The sequence below is a fragment of the Garra rufa genome, chromosome 13 (assembly GCF_049309525.1).
Source record: "Garra rufa chromosome 13, GarRuf1.0, whole genome shotgun sequence".
Taxonomy (NCBI): Eukaryota; Metazoa; Chordata; class Actinopteri; order Cypriniformes; family Cyprinidae; genus Garra; species Garra rufa.
The window spans coordinates 11,211,400-11,230,133 of NC_133373.1; the positions used below are offsets into that span (position 1 = coordinate 11,211,400).

An 18,734-nucleotide genomic window follows, 5' to 3' on the forward strand; every position below is an offset into this window, starting at 1 on the left:
CTGAATTGTAATTGCGCTACACATTCTACTGAAAGAAGGGCAACGTGTGTCAAAACACACATCCACGAGTGGGTTTGTTGGGTAATTATGTCAGCTTCCCGGTCATACAGTTGTATTTGATAATAAAAGGTGTTGAAAAAGCATTCTGAGATTATGTATTGCTTGTGATAAGGGTAATAAGGTCTTGTGATGCATTTTTTATAATAATTTAACCTATTACAATAGCTTATTTGCAATAAAATTGATGGGTTTTGTTTTATTTTCACTCTACAAACACATTATTTACAATTTTTTTGCATAATAGTATAGAGAACCGAAACTGCCCTAATTAAAAATAAATAAATAAATACATGATAAATAATAACATTTATTTATTTTTAATTTCTGGAGGTTTGGTCGTCCAAATTATGGGAGATATTTACCAAATGTCTATGCTTTTACAATTAAAATTTTGGTTTGGTCCTCACACAAAGCTACTGCATTCAAAAGACTTAAATGGCTCATAAAATATAGCAACCCAATCATATGAAGTCTTTTTTTTTTTGTCGTTTTGAAGCTCGACAGCCATAATTCACTATGGAAGTCTGTTTCCACCACTGAAACAAAAAAAGGTGCACTACTAGTCAAAAGTTTTTGAACAGTAATATTTTTAATGTTTTTTCTGCTCACCAAGCCTGCATTTTTTTGATCCAAAAGTCAGCAAAAAGCAGTAATACTGTGAAATATTTTTACTATTTGAAATAAGTACTTTCTATTTGAATATATTTTAAAATGTAATTTATTCCTGTGGTCAAAGCTAAATTCTCAGCATCATTACTCCAGTCTTTAGTGCCACATGATCCTTCAGAAATCATTTTAATATGCTGATTTGCTGTTTAGTAAACATTTATTATTATTATTATTATTATTTAAAAATACAAAGATCAGCATTTATCTAAATAAAAAGCTTTTGTAACATTATACACTATATTTAAAACCTTGGAGTCAGTATAATCTTTTTTTTTGTGGGGGGACAATAAATTATAGGAATTAATACTTTTATTTAGCAAGGATGCTTAAAATTTATCAAAAGTGATTTCAGTTTCAGATAAATGCTTTTCTTCTGAACTTTCTGTTCATTAAAGAAACCTGAAAAAAATTCTGCTCATAAATTATTGGAGTAATGATGCTAAAAACATTTTTGAAATCACAGGAAAAATTACATTTTCATATATTTTTAAATAAAATACAAGTATATTAAAAACTTTACCTTTTTTTGCTGTACTTTGGATTAAATAAATGCAGGCTTGGTTAGCGAAAGAGTCTTATAAAAAACATTAAAAATCTTACTTTTCAAAAACTTTTGAATGATAGTGTAATTGCTTAACTTTTTTATCTCGCAATTTTAGGTTCTTGCAATTCTGACTTTTTTTTTCTCAGAATTGTGAGATATAAACCACAATTGTGAGTTTATACTTAATAAAGAAATAAAGTCGCAATTCTGAAATAAAAAGTTGCAATTGTGAGAAAAAAGTCAGAATTGTGAGATATAAAGTTGCAATTCTGACTTTTTTTTTTTACACAATTCTAACTTTCTCATATTTGTGACTTTAATTCTCGGAATTCCAAGTTTATATTTTGGAATTCTGATTTTATAACTTGCAATTGTGAGTTAATATTTCGCAATTCTGAGAAAAAGTCATATCTTAATATAAAAAACTCGAAATTGTGAGATAAAAGGTCACAACTGCATCAGAATTGCATGATATAAACTCGCGATTGTGAGTTATAAAGTCAGAATTACGAGATTTTCCGAGTTAATATCACACAATTCTACATTTTTCTCAGAATTGCGACTTTATTTCTCAGTATTGCGAGTTTATATCACACAATTCTGACTTTATAACTCACAATTGCGAGTTTATATCACGCAATTCTGAAAATGAAGTAAAAATTGTGACTTTATATCTCGCAATTGAGAATTTATATCTTGCAAGCTTGAGAGAAAAAGTCAGAATTACAAGATAAAAAGTTGTTACCTTTTACTTAATTAGGTGGCGGAAACGGGCTTCCATAGTTCACTGTCTGAAGAGCTACTTGGGCATTTTGCAAAACATCTTAATTTTGTGTTTCACATATACACTACCATTAATAAGATTTTATGTTTTTGAAAGTCTCTTATACTCACCAAGGCTGCATTTACTTGAGTAAAAAAGTTATATTGTGAAATATTACTACAATTTCAAACTGTAATTAACGGTTTTAATATTTTAAAATTTACCTAATTGTCTGTGATGACAAAGCTGCATTTTCAGCATCATTACTCCAGTCTTTACTGTCACATGATCCTTCACAAATCATTCTAATATGCTAAATATGAAAAAAATAAAATCAAATACATAATGTGTCAATTATAAGATTGTTTTTCATCTTGCATGTAGCTACTGGAATAAAATAATCTATGAAACGGTGTGCATGTAGGTTTGAAATCTGCGGCAGCATCTGCTACTAGCTTTGAAATAACAAAGGAAACACTCATGAGTCTAACAGCGTGTTGCTTGGCTTTAAAGGGACTTTTCAGTGTTACAGAAAAATGTACTAAATCAATTTAGCTTTTCTCAACCACGTCATATTAGTCCTGATATCAGCATTAAGCTCCTTCACTCTAACCAGACCCACAAGCATGCAGTGATGCAACAGCTCTGAAACTATAACATCTCTTGAAACCAAACCCTTAACAGCGCTTAGTGCCTCTGAGACAGGACGCCTCCCTTCTTTTCATTTAAACCAAGAGAAGAGATGAAAGTAAAACATGACACACGCAAAAGAGAGATAAAGTGAGGACATAAATCTAATGAAGGGTCTTTCACTTTCAGAAAAAAGCTGAGAGGCACAGCAAAAGGAAGTACAAATTTAGTTTGATCCAAACTATAAAGGCCAGAGGCAGTGCGAGGACCCTACAACCATCTGACAATGGGTGCAGATAGCGGGCCGTGTAATACTCATATACATTTAAATTTAAATCAAAATGACCCTAAGGGAGAGATTACTTACAAAAATTAATACTACGCTCTTGAATACTTTACTTTCAGTGTAATTCATTATTGGATTAAAATAGATTCTGATAAAATGACAAAAATAACATCCATTCGGGTGTTTCTGTGCAGAGGTTTAAAAGTGTGGGCGGTACTTACTGCGTGGCCAATCAGAGCATGAGCCATTTCATGTCCCAGAATGAAGACCAGCTGATGGATGTCTGCCACAGCCTCCAACATTCCTGTGAAGATGAAGACCTCTCCATTCTGACACACACACACACACAATCATTCCAGCTGTGAAATCAGATTCATCTTCTCTTTTAGCAATCAGTCTCAAGATGTTCTTTATTATCTGCAGAGAATAAAGGAACATACTTCTCTCTCTTCACAAAAGTACTGAACTGTATGAATAAACATTCATACATGTACCTAATAACAGAAAATGTCCTAAACTGTCAGGGTAATTTCACTTAGATCATAAAGTATCTATATATTTTTAAGTTTCTTTCACAAAGATGAAATAAGGACATATTCATAGCACTGTTTAAGTCTAATTCTCACAAAAGCTACATGTATTTGATCAAAATGAGTAAAAAAAGTAATAAATAATTAAAATATTATTACAATTACTAATTACTAATAAATGGAAATGAAATAGAAACATGTTCTATTTTAATATATTTGAAAATGTAATTAATTTCTATGTGGGCAAAGCTGAATTCTCAGCAGCAATTTCTCCAGTCTTCAGTGTCACATGATCTTTCAGAAATTATAATAATATGCCTGTGTTGAAGAAACATTTCTTATTATTAATGTTAAAAACAGTTGTGTTGCTTAATATTTTTGTGGACACAGTTAGACTCGCTGGCTTTTATTTGGAAAATAAATAATTTTGTAACAATAAACACCCTTACTGTCACTTCAGTTCAAAAATACTATATACAGTGGCATGCAAAAGTTTGGGAACCCCATGCATAATCTGTAAAAAATAATTTTAACAAAATAAGAGAGATCATACAAAATGCATGTTATTTTTTATTTAGTACTGTTTAAGTAAGGTACTTTACATAAAAGATGTTTACATAAAATCCACAAGACTGCAAATAGCTGAAATTATTAAAATAACCCCCTTCAACAGTTTGGGAACCCTTGGTTCTTAATACAGTTTTTTTGTTTTGTGATGGTTGTTCACAAATCCCTTGTTTGCTCTGAACAGTTAAAGGAGTCATCGAATGCCCATTTTCCACAAGTTCATATGATTCTTTAGGGTCTTAATGAAAAGTCTATAATATACTTTGGTTCAAAAAATTCTAAATAGTAGTGTAAAAAAAACACCGTTTTACCTTGTCAAAATCAGCTCTGCAAAACATCAACTCATTTTATTGTATGGCCCTTTAACTGCAAATGAGCTTTGCTTGCCCCGCCCCTCTAGGACATGATGTTTACTTTAGCCGCATTTAGCCACGTTAAAGGTTGTATCAGCGATTTCTAGCCTAAAACATAAAGTGTCAATTTCAGCTGACCTTTCTTCACGATCCGCTCGCTGCCTGCCCCATAAATTGTCTGTGAAAAAACCGCGTCTCTCTGGTCAGCCTAGGGTCCGAGATATGCCAAAAAAACAATCGGCATTACCAACCTTTCCACACATAAACAAACAGTGTTCCAACCAATCAGCGTCAGGGGTTTGGTGTTGTGGACTTTCGCTCCGCCTCCCTCACATCCCTGCACCAGTAGGAAAGTCCACAACACCAAACCCCTGACGCTGATTGGTTGGAACACTGTTTGTTTATCTGTGGAAAGGTTGGTAGTGCCGATTGTTTTTTTGGCATATCTCGGACCCTAGGCTGACCAGAGAGACGCGGTTTTTTCACAGACAATTTATGGGGCAGGCAGCGAGCGGATCGTGAAGAAAGGTCAGCTGAAATTGACACTTTATGTTTTAGGCTAGAAATCGCTGATACAACCTTTAATATTTTGTTGAAATACAATTTTTTTCCATTTAATACTGTCTTTCAGAAGCAATAGAACATACTTGCATGTTTCCCGAAAGACAAATTTAGTACAATTTACCTTGAACTTCAAATTCAAAAAGTTTTCATTTGTCCTAAGTGTGAAAAGATGGATCTCAAAATCCTACAGTCACTGCTGGAAAGGGTTAAAATATGCAAAGATACTGAAAAAATTAAGAATCTGCAGGACCCGGATGATTTTTCTGAAGAAAAGTGCTTCATAAACAACTATCAAAAAACAGTCGTAGATCATCCTGATAACCACACACAGTATTAAGAACCAAGGGTTCCCAAACTTTTGAAGGGGGTTATTTTAATAATTTCATCCATATTTTTGTCTTATGGACTATATGTAAACATCTTTTATGTAAAATATCTTACTCAGGATAGCACTAAATAAAAATGTGTGTATTTTCACAGATTCTGCAAGGGGTTCTCAAAATTTCGCATACCGCTGTATTTCTTAAAAAAATAAAATCGAAAGGTAGTGTATATTGAGTATAATTTGTTATTTTCCTCAAAATGCTATATCAGTACTTCATATTAAGTATTTTTTGTTAGTGTATATAATATTCAACATACAATATGTTACATAATGAAGAAGCAAGTCATGTAAATACAAACTCTAAGACTGATGGCTTTTTTGAAGTCAGAGCTGCTTCTAAAAATTTGGTTGTTACCAGATATGACTCAATGACTCACAGGCAAAACAAATGCATTGATTGTGGGGCCGTCAACCACATGGACCGTCCAGGGGACAGAGGATATCTCAGCAATGTCCTTGTTTCTCTCTGCAAGAATCCGAACCACTTGCTCCACTGCCTGATGCCTAGGATCTGATGAAGCGATGAGAGAATCCTTAAACTCCGTCATATACTGAGAGAGAGAATAAAGGAGAAAGAGGAGCAACAGTCTATGAAATAAAATGGAATTAAATCAAATGATTTGTGAAAAAAAACACCACATTTTTATAATAAAACGCCATTATTTTCATAACATCCCATAACACAGTAAAATCTAAATCATTTTGGACCAGGGTCAGAAATTAACTTTTTCATTAAGAGGCAATATTTGCCCCCTGGAATTGATTTCCAGGGGCATTTTTTACATTTGTGAGAGCAATTTTTATAATCATCTTATTATTATAATCACCATGCTATGTTGCCTTTAATGTCAAATACTTAAATTTACCCAATTGCTTTAGTCAATATTTTATTTAAACTGTTGTTCATAACAATAGACAGTTCAAAATTGTATCTAAATTATTACATGTAAAAACAGGAGCTCTGCCTCATATGGTTGCAATTTTATGACAAAAATCATTACTATTGGTTATCGCTCTCTATATTGTAATAATGATTATTAATATAGGCCAATGCATTGCTAAATTCAACAGAAACACATTTGATTAGGCTCAACGTTGCACAAAACAGCACGTAAAACCAATCGGACACAGTTTGAGTGAATCTAAATGTTCATTTTTTATTCAAATTTATTCAAATATTTTTTTCAAATTTAATTTTAATTGCATAATTCTGACTTTATAATTTGCAAACGCAAGTTTATATCACGCAATTCTGAGAAATAAAGTCAAAATTGTGACTTTTTATCTTGTAATTCAAATTTTTCTCGCAATTGCAAATTTATATTTTGCAATTCAAAGAAAAAAGTATGAAATATCTTTCAATTCAATTGCATGATATAAACTCGCAATTGTGAGTTAAAGTCAGAATTATGAGATATACCGAGTTCATATCACACAATTCAAACTTTTTTCTCAGAATTGCAACTTCATTATTTCGTCACATTCTGGCTTCACAGATAAACACGTCGGTCCTTGACGTTAGCCAAGTCTAGCAAAAGTTATGCAAAAAGTTCCATTATAATCACTGAAGCTACGAAATTATTTTAAATTTACATCGTATCTGCACTGTGTTGTTTGTGATGTGGGAATTTGCGACGGTGTGCACTCAACAACAGCTCCGCGTTTTCAGCGCCGACTAATCTAAGCGCCTCTAATGGGTTTTTTTTTTAGTGCTGACTAATCTAAGCTCCTCTGATTGGCCAGTGCATTCCTAAATTCAACAGAAACTCGTTTGATTGGTTATAAGTCTCAACACTGCACAAAACAGCACGTAAAACCAATCTGACACACTTTGAGCGAATCTATGTAAAATGTAATTCTAGTTCATTTTCATGTAATTTTTGCCACAAGCCCTTAATTAATTTCTGACCCTATTTCGACCATCTCTAGATATTTGCATACACTGTTATTGGCTGACATGTTGCTCTTAAAAAATTGTTGTTGGTCATAAATTCATATGAACTGAACTAAAATACACAGACTAAACAAAAACCAAAAACTAAAGGTCATACCGCTTCCGCAGTGACCTGAGCCAGTTCCATGAAGTTTTCCCTGCTGAACACCAGCAGTCGGGTCCTGCCCGTAACTGGAGATTCATCCAGGTGAGTGAGCAAAAATAGGGAGACGAAGAATAGCAGTCCCGCCCCAGCTCCCACAAAGTGCCAGCGTCGACGCCATGTCCATTCACGAAACAGCTGCTTTTTATTGGGCGGCAGGGCCAACCACCATTTTCTGATGCTCCTAGAGACAGAGAAAGAGATAAACATAAAATCACACATGAAAGCTTTTATCATTAAACCCTAGTTCACCCTCACAGAAAACCAAGAACTTTGGTGTCAGTCACCTGCTATATGAACCCCAAGACTTTTCATTACAAATGTATTCTATTTCAAACAAATGCTGTTCTTTTGAACTTTCTATTCATCAAAGGATCCTGAAAAAAAAAATCATGGTTTCTAAATTATTAAGCAGCACTAATGTTTTTTCAACATTGAAAATGATAAACAATTGTTTCTTGAGCAGCAAATCATCATATTAAAATGATTTCTGAAAGATCATGACACTGAAGACTGCAGTAATAATGCTGAAAATGTAGCTTTGTCATTACAGGAATAAATTATATTTTAAAATATATTAAAATAGAAAACAGTCGTGTTTTTAATCACATAAATATTACTTACAGTTGAGGTCAAAAGTTTACACCCCCCTTTCAGAATCTGCACTATTCTACCAAAACAAGAGGGATCATATAAAATGCATGTTATTGTTTATTTAGTACTGACCTGAATAAAATATTTCACATAAACGATGTTTATATATAATCCACAAGAGAAAACACTAGCTGAATTTATAAAAATGACCCTGTTCAAAAGTTTACATCCCCTTGATTCTTAATACTGTGTTGTTACCTGAACGACCCACAGCTGTGTTTTTGTTTAGTGATAGTTGTTCATGAGTCCCTTGTTTGTCCTGAACAGTACAACTGCCTGCTGTTCTTCAGAAAAATCCTTCAGGTCCCACAAAATATTTGGTTTTCCAGGTTTTTTGTGAGGGACTTATATGTAACGATTACAAACGCTTACTGTTGTTTCAGAAGGAAAAACAATGCATTAAGAGCTGGGGGTGAAAACTTTTGAACAGAATGGAGATGTGTAAATTTTTCTCATTTGCCTAAATATCATATTTTTTTCCTTTAGTACTGCCCTTCAGAGGCTACATATGACAAAATAAGTTACATTTACCCTGATAATGCATGGTTTTTCCTTCTGAAGCATGAGTGAGCATTTGAACCTTCTGTAATAGTTGCATATGAGTCCCTCAGTTGTCCTTAGTGTGAAAAGATGGATCTCAAAACCATACAGTCGTTGTTGGAAAGGGTTTAAATACACAAAGATGCTGGGAAACCAAAGAACAGCAGCCAGTTTAAAAGTTCCGGACAAACAAGGGACTCATGAACAACTATCACTAAACAAAAAAACAGCTGTGGGTCGTTCAGGTAAGAACACAGTATTAAGAATCAAGGGGATGTAAACTTTTGAACACGGTCATTTTTATAAATTCAGCTAGTGTTTTCTCTTGTGGACTATATGTAAAAATCGTTTATGTGAAATATCTTATTCAGGTCAGTACTAAATAAACAATAACATGCATTTTGTATGATCACTCTTATTTTGCTAAATGAATTAACATTTAGCAGATTCTGAAAGGGATGCAAACTTTTTGACCTCAACTGTATATGCATTAATATTTCACAATATTACTGTTTATACTTTATTTATCAAATAAATGAAAACACACAAACACACGCAACAAAAACTCACCTGCCCACTATGATGGCCAAAAGCTTCTGCAGAGGCTTCAGCACCATCCATATTAAGGGTGCAGGTATAGCTCTTAATCTGCCTGAGGTGTGAAACACACGTGTGGGCTGAAAGATCAACGGCACACGATAAACTGCAGGACTAAATGCAGTTATACAGATGTTGAGTCCTGATCTTGATCTCAGACACAAAGATGAAGGTAAAACAGTGACACTTCCTCTTGGTTTCAGAGAGGTAAATAAGTTTGTCCTAATGAGATCAGTCCGAGCAGAGGCAAAGAGTGATGGACGGCAATGAAACTGTCTCTGTCCACAGCATCTGATCATTGAATGAAACCGGTTTAACGATCTTACGGTGGACGACATGTCAAGTTTGACCAGGCGAATACAAATCTGCTCCACTGTTATTAAAAAACACCGAGCATTCAACTTTACCCTGGTAATAATTATGATAAACTAAGTCAGAGTTTCTAGGTTATATAACGTTAGGCACATTATGCATTTAAAACTGAGATATTAATGTCACTGTCTTAAAGCAAAGTAGGAAGTCTAGAAAAGTCCACATATAGCAGGTGTGAGGCTCGAGTGGTTGTTACAGTTTACCAAAACCGCTAACACTTTCAGCGTTCCTAGAATTTCATTGCGACAACTCCATAATGATAAACATATTATTTAAAAAGTTTATCCTTCCTGTTTGAGAAGTTCTTCATTGTAAAAATGCCCTCGAAACTCTCCTTCACGTACTTCACTGCGACCGCGAAAACACTCCCCCCGCCAACGGCAACACTTTACCATGGTTCCGCCCGTCAAGAACAGTCACAATAATTTATGTATTTTAACACACTAAACAATAACTTTTAATAACCCTTTCATTGTTTAAGTGTATTTTTACTCGCTTTCAGTAGAAAATACGCAATTATATTTTTAAGCTGCATTTTAGTAACACTTTCGTGTCTGTTTAGGTCTTGACAACGTCTTGTGTAAAACCCAAAATCCAAAATATAAGTGTTTGCAACTGATATTATAAAATGCCAAAGTGCTTGAACTTAAACTGGAAAAAGTACAGCCAGTTATGACGAAGTTCTTTAACTTTTATCTTTTATTCAAATTGTGTTACTGCAAATTCAGTGAACCTTTTTCATAATACTTTCATATCCTTGGCGAAAAAAAAAAAAAAAAACAGCTAAAACCAGCCTAGGCCGGTTGGCTGGTTTTATCTGGTCATAGCTGGAAGGCAGGCTGGTTTTAGAGGGGTTTTGGCCACTTTTCCAGCCTGGCCTTAGCTGGTCAGGCTGGGAAACCAAAAGCTAAAACCAGCCTGGGAGACCAGCTTAAACCAGCCAAGACCAGCCTAGGCAGGTATTAGCTGTTTTTTTTTTTTTTTCAGGTTTTTTCATTTTATATATAAACGGTCACAAACGCTTTCTTGAACACTGTGAGCAAACTGAATTGCAAAATGTCGTCGAACTACAAAAAACGATTATGTTTTAACTTTTTTTGAATAGAACTTTTAAACTAAACTTTTATGTAAACTATACATGATAAAAAAAACTACATGAATGCAATGTTACACACAGTTTTGTACAATGTAAATAAATGCACTGCAAAAAAGGTTTATCTTACTTGGTGTTTTTGTCTTGTTTGTAGTTAAAAATATCAAAATATTCTTAAATTAAGATGCGTTTACTAGATAGGCAAAATTACATAAGATATTTAGTCTTATTTCTAGGGGAATACCACTAAATTGAGTGCAGTTTTTGCTTAAAATAAGTCAAATTATCTGCCAGTGGGGTACATAAAATACTCTTTAAGAATATTTTACTTACCCCAGTGGCAGATAATTTTACTTGTTTCCAGAGGAGGAAACAAGATTAATTTTCATGTCATTTTGCTTATCTAGTAAATCTTAATTTAAAAATGTTTAGATATTTTGACTATAAACAAGATAAAAATACTAAGTAAGATAAACCTTTTTTGCTGTGTGATATATTTGTCTTCTAGAGTAGCAGGTTTCTTTATGCTAAGTTCTTCCATTTAGATTCTTAGATTTATTATTATTTACACAGTTTCTGCACTGATAGACTGTGTAACAGGTGCATCCTCTTCTTCATTACAGCTTTTGATGTGGTTGACAGGTCTTGTAGTGTACAATTCATCTGGACTGTCAGATTCAGTAACACACGTTTCATCCGTGGCATGGCTGCTGTCGATTGGCTCAGAGGAGATGAATGACAGTAACTGAGGCTGTGTTACTGTTTCATGAAGATGAGAGGAGGAAGAGCCCGTCTCAGGGAGAAAATGTGTATTGAACAAGGTTTCTATCTGTACTAGAAAAGTCTCTATGTCTTCCTCTGAGACCTGCTCCAAAGTCTTCCGGATTGATGTAAGCATCTATGGAGAGACAGACAGACAAAATGTTGAACATATTTCAAAGATTTGCTCACTTCAAGTATAGCTGAGGTCAAAAGTTTACATACTCCTTGCAGAATCTGCAAAATGTTAATTATTTTACCATAGTAAGAGAGATCTTACAAAATGCATGTTTTTTTTAATTACTGACTTGAAAAAGACGTTTACATATAGTCATTTATAAAAGTAAAAATAAAAAGTTTACATCCCCCTGATTCTTAATACTGATTTCTGAAGCTGTGTTTTTTTGTTTTTTGTCAGTTGTTCATGAGTCAATTGTTTGTCCTGAACAGTTAAACTGCCCACTGTCCCAAAAATGATTTGGTTTTTCAGCATTCTTGAGTATTTGAACCCTTTCCAACATTAATTGTATGATTTTAAGATCCATCTTTTAACACTGAGGAGTGAGGACAACTGAGGGACTCAAACGCAACTATTTTAGAAGGTTTAAATGCTCAGAAGGAAAAACAATGCATTAAGAGCCAAGGGTGTAAACTTTTGAACGGAATGAAGATGTGTACATTTTTCGTATTTTGCCTAAATATCATATTTTTTCCATTTAGTACTGCTCTTCAGAAGTTACAGAAGATAAATAAGTAAAAATTTACTCTGATTATCACCTTTTAAAAAAGTTGTCATGTGCAAAATACACTGAGTGGTTTGTGATATGAAGTCTAGATATAAGACATATTACCTTTTCCAGGCAAGTTAGAGAAGAATCTCTACGGAAGAGCCTATCCATTGGTACACTCCTGTAAGAAGAATAAAATATAATCACCATTCAATACTGGTATGCAAGCTGTGCTGCTCAATATATAACACTGGACACAATTTTTAATATTGATAATAGGTCCCATTATATACAGCTGCTTGTGATTGAGAAATGCACATGAGAAATGTAAACAGCCTACATGACATGTTTGCACCATACCAAATTTTCTATTTGAAAGGTAACATTCATTTTAATTTAAAAGCAACTATTTGCAGGTCTGATTTATTGTGAAATGTTATCTGATTATTGTTTTACTATATACGGTTAAGCCCGAAATTATTCATACCCCTGGCAAATTCTGACTTTGTAACTGAAAGTTACTTTTATTCAACCAGCAAGTGTTTTTTGACCGGAAATGACACAGGCTTCTCCCAAAAGATAATAAGACGATGTACAAGAGGCTTCATTGTGGATTTTTTTTTTCAGCTTTTATTTACATTTGATCAAAAAGTGGCATGTCCAAAATTATTCATACCCTTTGCAAACTGTCACAGTCTATGGGAAAATACAAAGTTCTATACCATTCCAAATAGTCCAAGCTGTTCTAAAGCATCCTTATTAACCTGATTAATTGGGAACAGCTGTTTTAATCAACTCAACAGGTGAAAAACAGAAGCTCTCTGCTGTTGGTTTGTGGACAGTCATGGCTAAGACAAAGGAGCTCACTGAGGACCTGCGGCTGTGCATTGTGGATGCTCACAAGTCAGGAAAGGGCTATAAGACCATATCTAAATGTTTTGAAGTTCCAGTGGCTATTATTAAGTATTATTAAAAAATACAAGACGTTCTGCACTGTGAAAAATCTCAGAGGATGTGGTCGGAAGCCAAAAGTGACACCTGTGCTGGCCAGGAGGATAGTGAGAGAGGTAAAAAAAAAAGAATCCAAGGATCACCACCAAGGCCATCCTGATGAATCTGGGCTCTGCTGGTGGCAACATCTCAAGGCAGACAGTCCACCGCACACCGCTGGATTCCACGGACGCAGACCAAGGAGGACACCACTTCTCCAGATAAGGCACACAAAAGCCCGCTTGGCCTTTGCAAATGCTCATCTGGACAAAGAAGAAGACTTCTGGTCTTCTGTTTTATGGTCAGATGAAACTAAAATTGAATTGTTTGGCCACAGTGATGTAGCCTTCATTTGGCGTAAATAGGGAGAAGCCTTCAACCCTAAGAACACCATCCCCACTGTCAAACATAGTGGTGGGAACCTAATGTTCTGGGGGTTTGTTATTAGCCAGTGGACCAGGGAACCTAATCACAGTAAACGGCACCATGAAAAAGGAGCAATACATCAAAATTCTCAACAACAACATCAGGCAATCTGCAGAGAAACTTGGCCTTGGGCACCTGTGGACATTTCAGAATGACAACGACCCAAAACACACAGCAAAAGGGGTTAAGAAATAGTTAGCGTACAAAAACATTAATGTTTTACAGTGGCCCAGCCAGAGTCCTGACTTAAATCCAATTGAGAATCTGTGGAGGGAGCTAAAGATCAGGGTGATGGCAAGGAGACCCTCCAACCTGAAAGAGTTTGAGCTCATCACTGGTTTTTTTGCCCATTCATTTTTAGCGGAGACTGGTAAAAGCTGGTCAGCAATTATATAATATCCAATAAAGGCTTTTCTATTGATTATTGAGGAGGGTATGAATAATTTTGGACATGCCACTTTTTGTTCAAATGTAAATAAAAGATGAGTAATGATTTTTTCCACGATGATGCCTCTTGTACATCGTCTTATCTTCTGGGAGATGTCGGTGTCATTTCTAATAAAAAAACCTTGCTGGTTGAATAAAAGTAACTTTAAAGGCGGGCGTACACGGTGCGATTTTTGAGGTTGTACGAGCTCGCATGCGTTTTTTTTAGTTATCGGAGGAAATCGTCTCTTCTCGTATGGTCGGGGCTCGTATGGTGTGTGAGAAATTACGAGACGAGCAGAGTGCCTTACCAGCACTTCCCGACCTCACGATCATTTTTAAACATGACAAAAAACTTCGGGAGCTGTCAGATTGAAAACGTGACATGTGTGCTGTTGAACGAGCCGATTTGTTGATCAAACTGGAAATGACCAAGAAGCTAAAGAAAAGAAAACCACAGAACAAGATGAACATGACAGCACCACGGCGACTTGGACTATCAAGAAAGAGGATAAACTCGCTGAACTTTGGCAAGAACAGCAAGCGCTATATGATGTATCTATAGATGATCGATCACTTATTGTTTGCTACAGCTATGGCTAGCTATAGTGGTGGCCAAACAGTGATGCGCGGGTTGATCCAAAATGAGCGGTTACCCGCGGTTACGAGTCACCCAAAAATATTTGTATTGATATTCGGGTCGCGGTCGGTCAGGTCGTTTGAAATAAAGATGCCAATTAAACCTTTGTAATTTATATAGTAGCCTACTAGACAATTTTCTATGAAAAACATAGACCTACACTTTATTTGCTGAATTATATTTATTTACCTTTTGAATGTTGAGCGTTATTAACTGTTGAATAAATGCTGACGCGGGACAAAATGCCCGATTTCCCAACACGTTGAACTGAGCAATGCCATTGTACCATTTTAATAGGCTACTTTTAAGCGCATATAGCTCAGTAATGTCAGCTTTATGTATTTTCTGAGAGGGGGAGAGACGCACACTTCGACTAGACTGGATAAACACATGCAGCATCTTAATTGTTAAGAACATGGTATTCCTAATAAATGTCTCGAATATTTTGATTATGTCCAATGCTCCTCTTTCTTTTTGGAATTATTTATACACATTTCACTATGTCTTTTCAAATGCCTAGGTCTGTTTAATTTCCTTAATTATACAATTTCTAGCACTATTTTTAAAAGTTTATTCAAGAGATAATATATAAATTAGGGATGCACGATATATATCGGTCGATAACTTGCGGGTTTTGTCAGTAAAGCCGGTTCTGTAATCAGCGGTAAATGCCATCAGGTGCGTGATTTCACGTTGAGCCGTATATACTACACACAGCCGTTGTTTACAGACGAGCTGCGCACATTCACACTGATAATGAACATTGCTATGCGCAGCTCGTCGGTAAACAACGGCTGTGTGTAGTATATACGGCTCAACGTGAAATCACGCACCTGATGGCATTTACCGCTGATTACAGAACCGGCTTTACTGACAAAACGCGCAAGCTTTATCGACCGATTGGTAACGGTGCATCCCTAATATAAATTATCTCTTTTATATGCTTGTTTAAAACCTGGGATTAAAAACTAATTCCAAGTAAAAACGGTAATTTTCTTTACATTTCCAGAGAGCGAAACGAACAAAATTAAACATTACTTAATAAATTCAAGGCACTATAATTTCCTTATTCATTTGATACAACTATTATAGCTACACAATTAATATATATAAATATTATTTAGTCATATTCGTGATTCCTGAATTTATATATGAAAACTTAGTTTTGAAGTGCATTTGTTATTTGTATGTATAAGAAAATTTGTTAACCTAGCCTATTAAGTTGATTTGATATTCTTGATAATTTTTAGAAGTAGTTAAAAGTTAAGAAAAAAATAATTAGCTTGTAGTCTGTATATTTAGGGCTATAGGCTAATCTTTTTCTTAACTTTTATTACACTGTAGATCGAAATAAAATAATTCTTGACATCAGAGAATCACTGACATAGTTTAGAGTTCTTCGAAAACGAAACTATTTAAATCTGTAGAAAGGAAAGACACAATAAATCCCAACAAGAACAATCTGTATTTTTCTTGTAATCAAGAACATTTCTTTTGACAAAATTACCTAATTAATGCCGAATGATGTTGGACAGTGAACGCATCTCCACCGCATAGCCGCATATAATCGCTGGTGTCAGTCGCAAATATTAAACATGCGGGTCAGGAAGCGGGTCGCGGGTACAATATTTGTTTTTTTTGCGGTCCGAGTTGCGGGCGGGTTAGTTGAAAACGTCGGTTGGGTTCGGGTTGTTTTTACATTGAGCTGCGCATCACTGGTGGCCAACTAGCCCCCTCGACGTGCATAATACTACGTTAAAACATACATTACAGTGCTGTACAGTGCTGTAGCATTGCAGTTCCAATGTCTTTAATGCTTGTTAGCACTGCTGTAAAGGTGAAGTTGTCAAGTTTGCAACGAGTGTACACACGCAAGGGTGATCAGACGGTTCCTGCATGTGTAGCAAAGTGTCACGGCTCATATTTTTTATATGCAGTAATGAGATAGACAGCGAGCAGTTGTACTTAACAGTAGCCTACATACACAGTATATTATACACAGCCTTCCTCTCAGAATCGGCAGGTTTTAAAATCGTGCCGTGTACCACTGCGTCCATAAAAAAATGTGTGCGTGGCCATACGGTCTTCCGACCGTCCGAATTCGCACCGTGTACGGCCGCCTTAAGTCAGAATTTGCCAGGGATATGAATAAATTCACGCTTGACTGTATATTTGCACACTGCTGTTCAAATGTTTGGGATCAGTAAGACTTTAAAGTACTTATTTTCAGTTCTTAAAAAATACTTATTCCTGTGATGCAAAGCTAAATTTTCATCAGCCATTACTCGAGTCTTAAGTGTCAATATTTTGTATGTCAAAGAATCCTGAAAAATATCACAGGTTCCACAAAAATATTAAGCAGCACAACTGTATTCTTGCTTCCCTCTTCCAGCCAAAGACAAGGCTGCCCGCAGCTCACCCATGAGACAGCCTGTACTTGAACACCACCCATTCCGCTCTTCTCATCACTTCTGACCAATCAGGAACCTCAGATGAATACTGGATGTTAAACTGGTATGGAAACCCTAAAACACAAATAACACAAACTGATTCACATACAGCTGTAGATATTGCTGGGCTTATTTTATTATTTACAACTTGTTCATGTATTCTTTAACAGTCATGACTCTAGTAAATACCACAAAGATATGAAACATTTACACAACACAGAAAACCTAATATAACAAGTGTTAAAGCTGCTGCAAGTGTCATACAAGATGCTGTAACATACTCTGAGGTCCAGAGGGTCCGGTCTCCTCCTGTACCACTAGACAGGTGGTCTGAGATAGGGGAGATGGGTTACTTGAGTTATACGGGCTGACAATCATCCCGATGAATGGAGCACCTCCTCGAGAGAAATAACTCTGCCATAAAAACAGACAGAGAAGATGAGACACCTAAACATAAGACAGAATCACAGACAAAGCGTAATACAATACAGTGATGTATCACCTGATATTTGGCCTGAGTGTCAATGTCTCTAAGAGAGGGGTTGGGGTCAAAGGCTGGATGAGAGTGGTACCACCCTACAACACTGTGACCTTTGACCCCGAGCAGCTCAGACGCCTGAGTCTGAGAGACAGGGTCCATCTCACACTGCAGACCTGTGCTCAGGCTGTTACATGGCTCTGCTGCACAGATCTGCACAAATATCAGCAAAATAAACAAATCATCACACATTCATTTCACAGCATTCTTGAACTAATCAGACTCAGTTAAATAAGTCCATGATTTGACCGACCTTTAACACCTTCTCTTCCTCTTCATATGTTCCTCCTAAAAGGCCAATCACCTCTCCCATGGATACATGAGCATGCTGGGAAAGTATTTGATTATTAGTACAACACAATACTGAGGAATGAATGGAAACGCAAAAAAAAGACTAATGAAATCTGGAAACAATAAGTCATACTTACTATATCCATGACAACAAGAGCCTCAGCACAAACTATCACTCTGTATGGTTCCTGAGACAAGAAGAAGACACAGCAGACAAAATTCATTTCTATACATCAAAATAAACTACAGTGTTATTTTTTAATCACCGAGATATTACTTTAGATTTTATTATTAGTATTTTGAATTAATTTCTATTTTTCTATTTTCATTTTACATTTAATTAAATATTTTTTTAAAGAATACAAATATTTAGTTTTTTATTGATTTTTATTTTAGTTTTGGTTTTTAGTACATGAGGTAATATAAATGAAATAAAAATGTTTTTTTTTTTTATAATTTATTCTTGATTTAATCTCGCATCAGCAGTCAATGAATATATTCATTGCAAAAACAATTAAACTGCATCACTCAATATCCTTAATAACAGATAATATATATAAATAATATCAAAAAAATCATATTTTTACAACATAATATTTTCAACAATTTTGTCTTATACAAAAGTCAGCATACAAAAACAAAACGTTAAAATAATAAAACAATTTATATTTATTTTTTTGGTATTAATGTATTTTTTATTTTTGTGTTGTTTTTGGAAGAAATCAACATATAAAAACAAAACTATAAAATAATAAAACAGTATATATACATTTTTGTATTAAT

The 18,734-nt window shown here is 35.0% G+C and overlaps 3 protein-coding genes across 3 annotated transcripts in view; all 3 read right to left on the reverse strand.

Moving 5' to 3' along the window:
* Positions 1–9,959, reverse strand: part of oma1 (OMA1 zinc metallopeptidase) — a 27,590-nt gene extending 17,631 nt beyond the window's left edge. Inside the window, exons 1-4 of the mRNA XM_073816687.1 lie at positions 9,212–9,959; positions 7,403–7,631; positions 5,729–5,902; positions 3,174–3,281 (exon numbers count right to left, since the gene is read on the reverse strand). Of these exons, the coding sequence (XP_073672788.1) occupies positions 3,174–3,281; positions 5,729–5,902; positions 7,403–7,631; positions 9,212–9,576 (876 nt within the window). The 5' untranslated portion in view covers positions 9,577–9,959. The remainder of the gene's footprint in view (positions 1–3,173; positions 3,282–5,728; positions 5,903–7,402; positions 7,632–9,211) is intronic.
* Positions 9,960–10,291: 332 nt separating this feature from the next.
* On the reverse strand, positions 10,292–18,135 carry mysm1 (Myb-like, SWIRM and MPN domains 1). Its single transcript, XM_073817025.1, has 7 exons — positions 18,089–18,135; positions 17,914–17,988; positions 17,625–17,813; positions 17,404–17,536; positions 17,092–17,197; positions 12,314–12,371; positions 10,292–11,601 (listed from the first exon to the last, which is right to left on the reverse strand). The coding sequence occupies exons 1-7, from the start codon at positions 18,095–18,097 to the stop codon at positions 11,269–11,271; spliced, it is 903 nt and encodes a 300-aa protein (XP_073673126.1). The 5' UTR covers positions 18,098–18,135; the 3' UTR covers positions 10,292–11,268.
* The window catches only part of suco (SUN domain containing ossification factor), an 85,514-nt gene continuing 84,903 nt past the window's right edge, over positions 18,124–18,734 (reverse strand). Inside the window, exon 23 of the mRNA XM_073816688.1 lies at positions 18,124–18,139. Within this exon, the coding sequence (XP_073672789.1) occupies positions 18,124–18,139 (16 nt within the window). The remainder of the gene's footprint in view (positions 18,140–18,734) is intronic.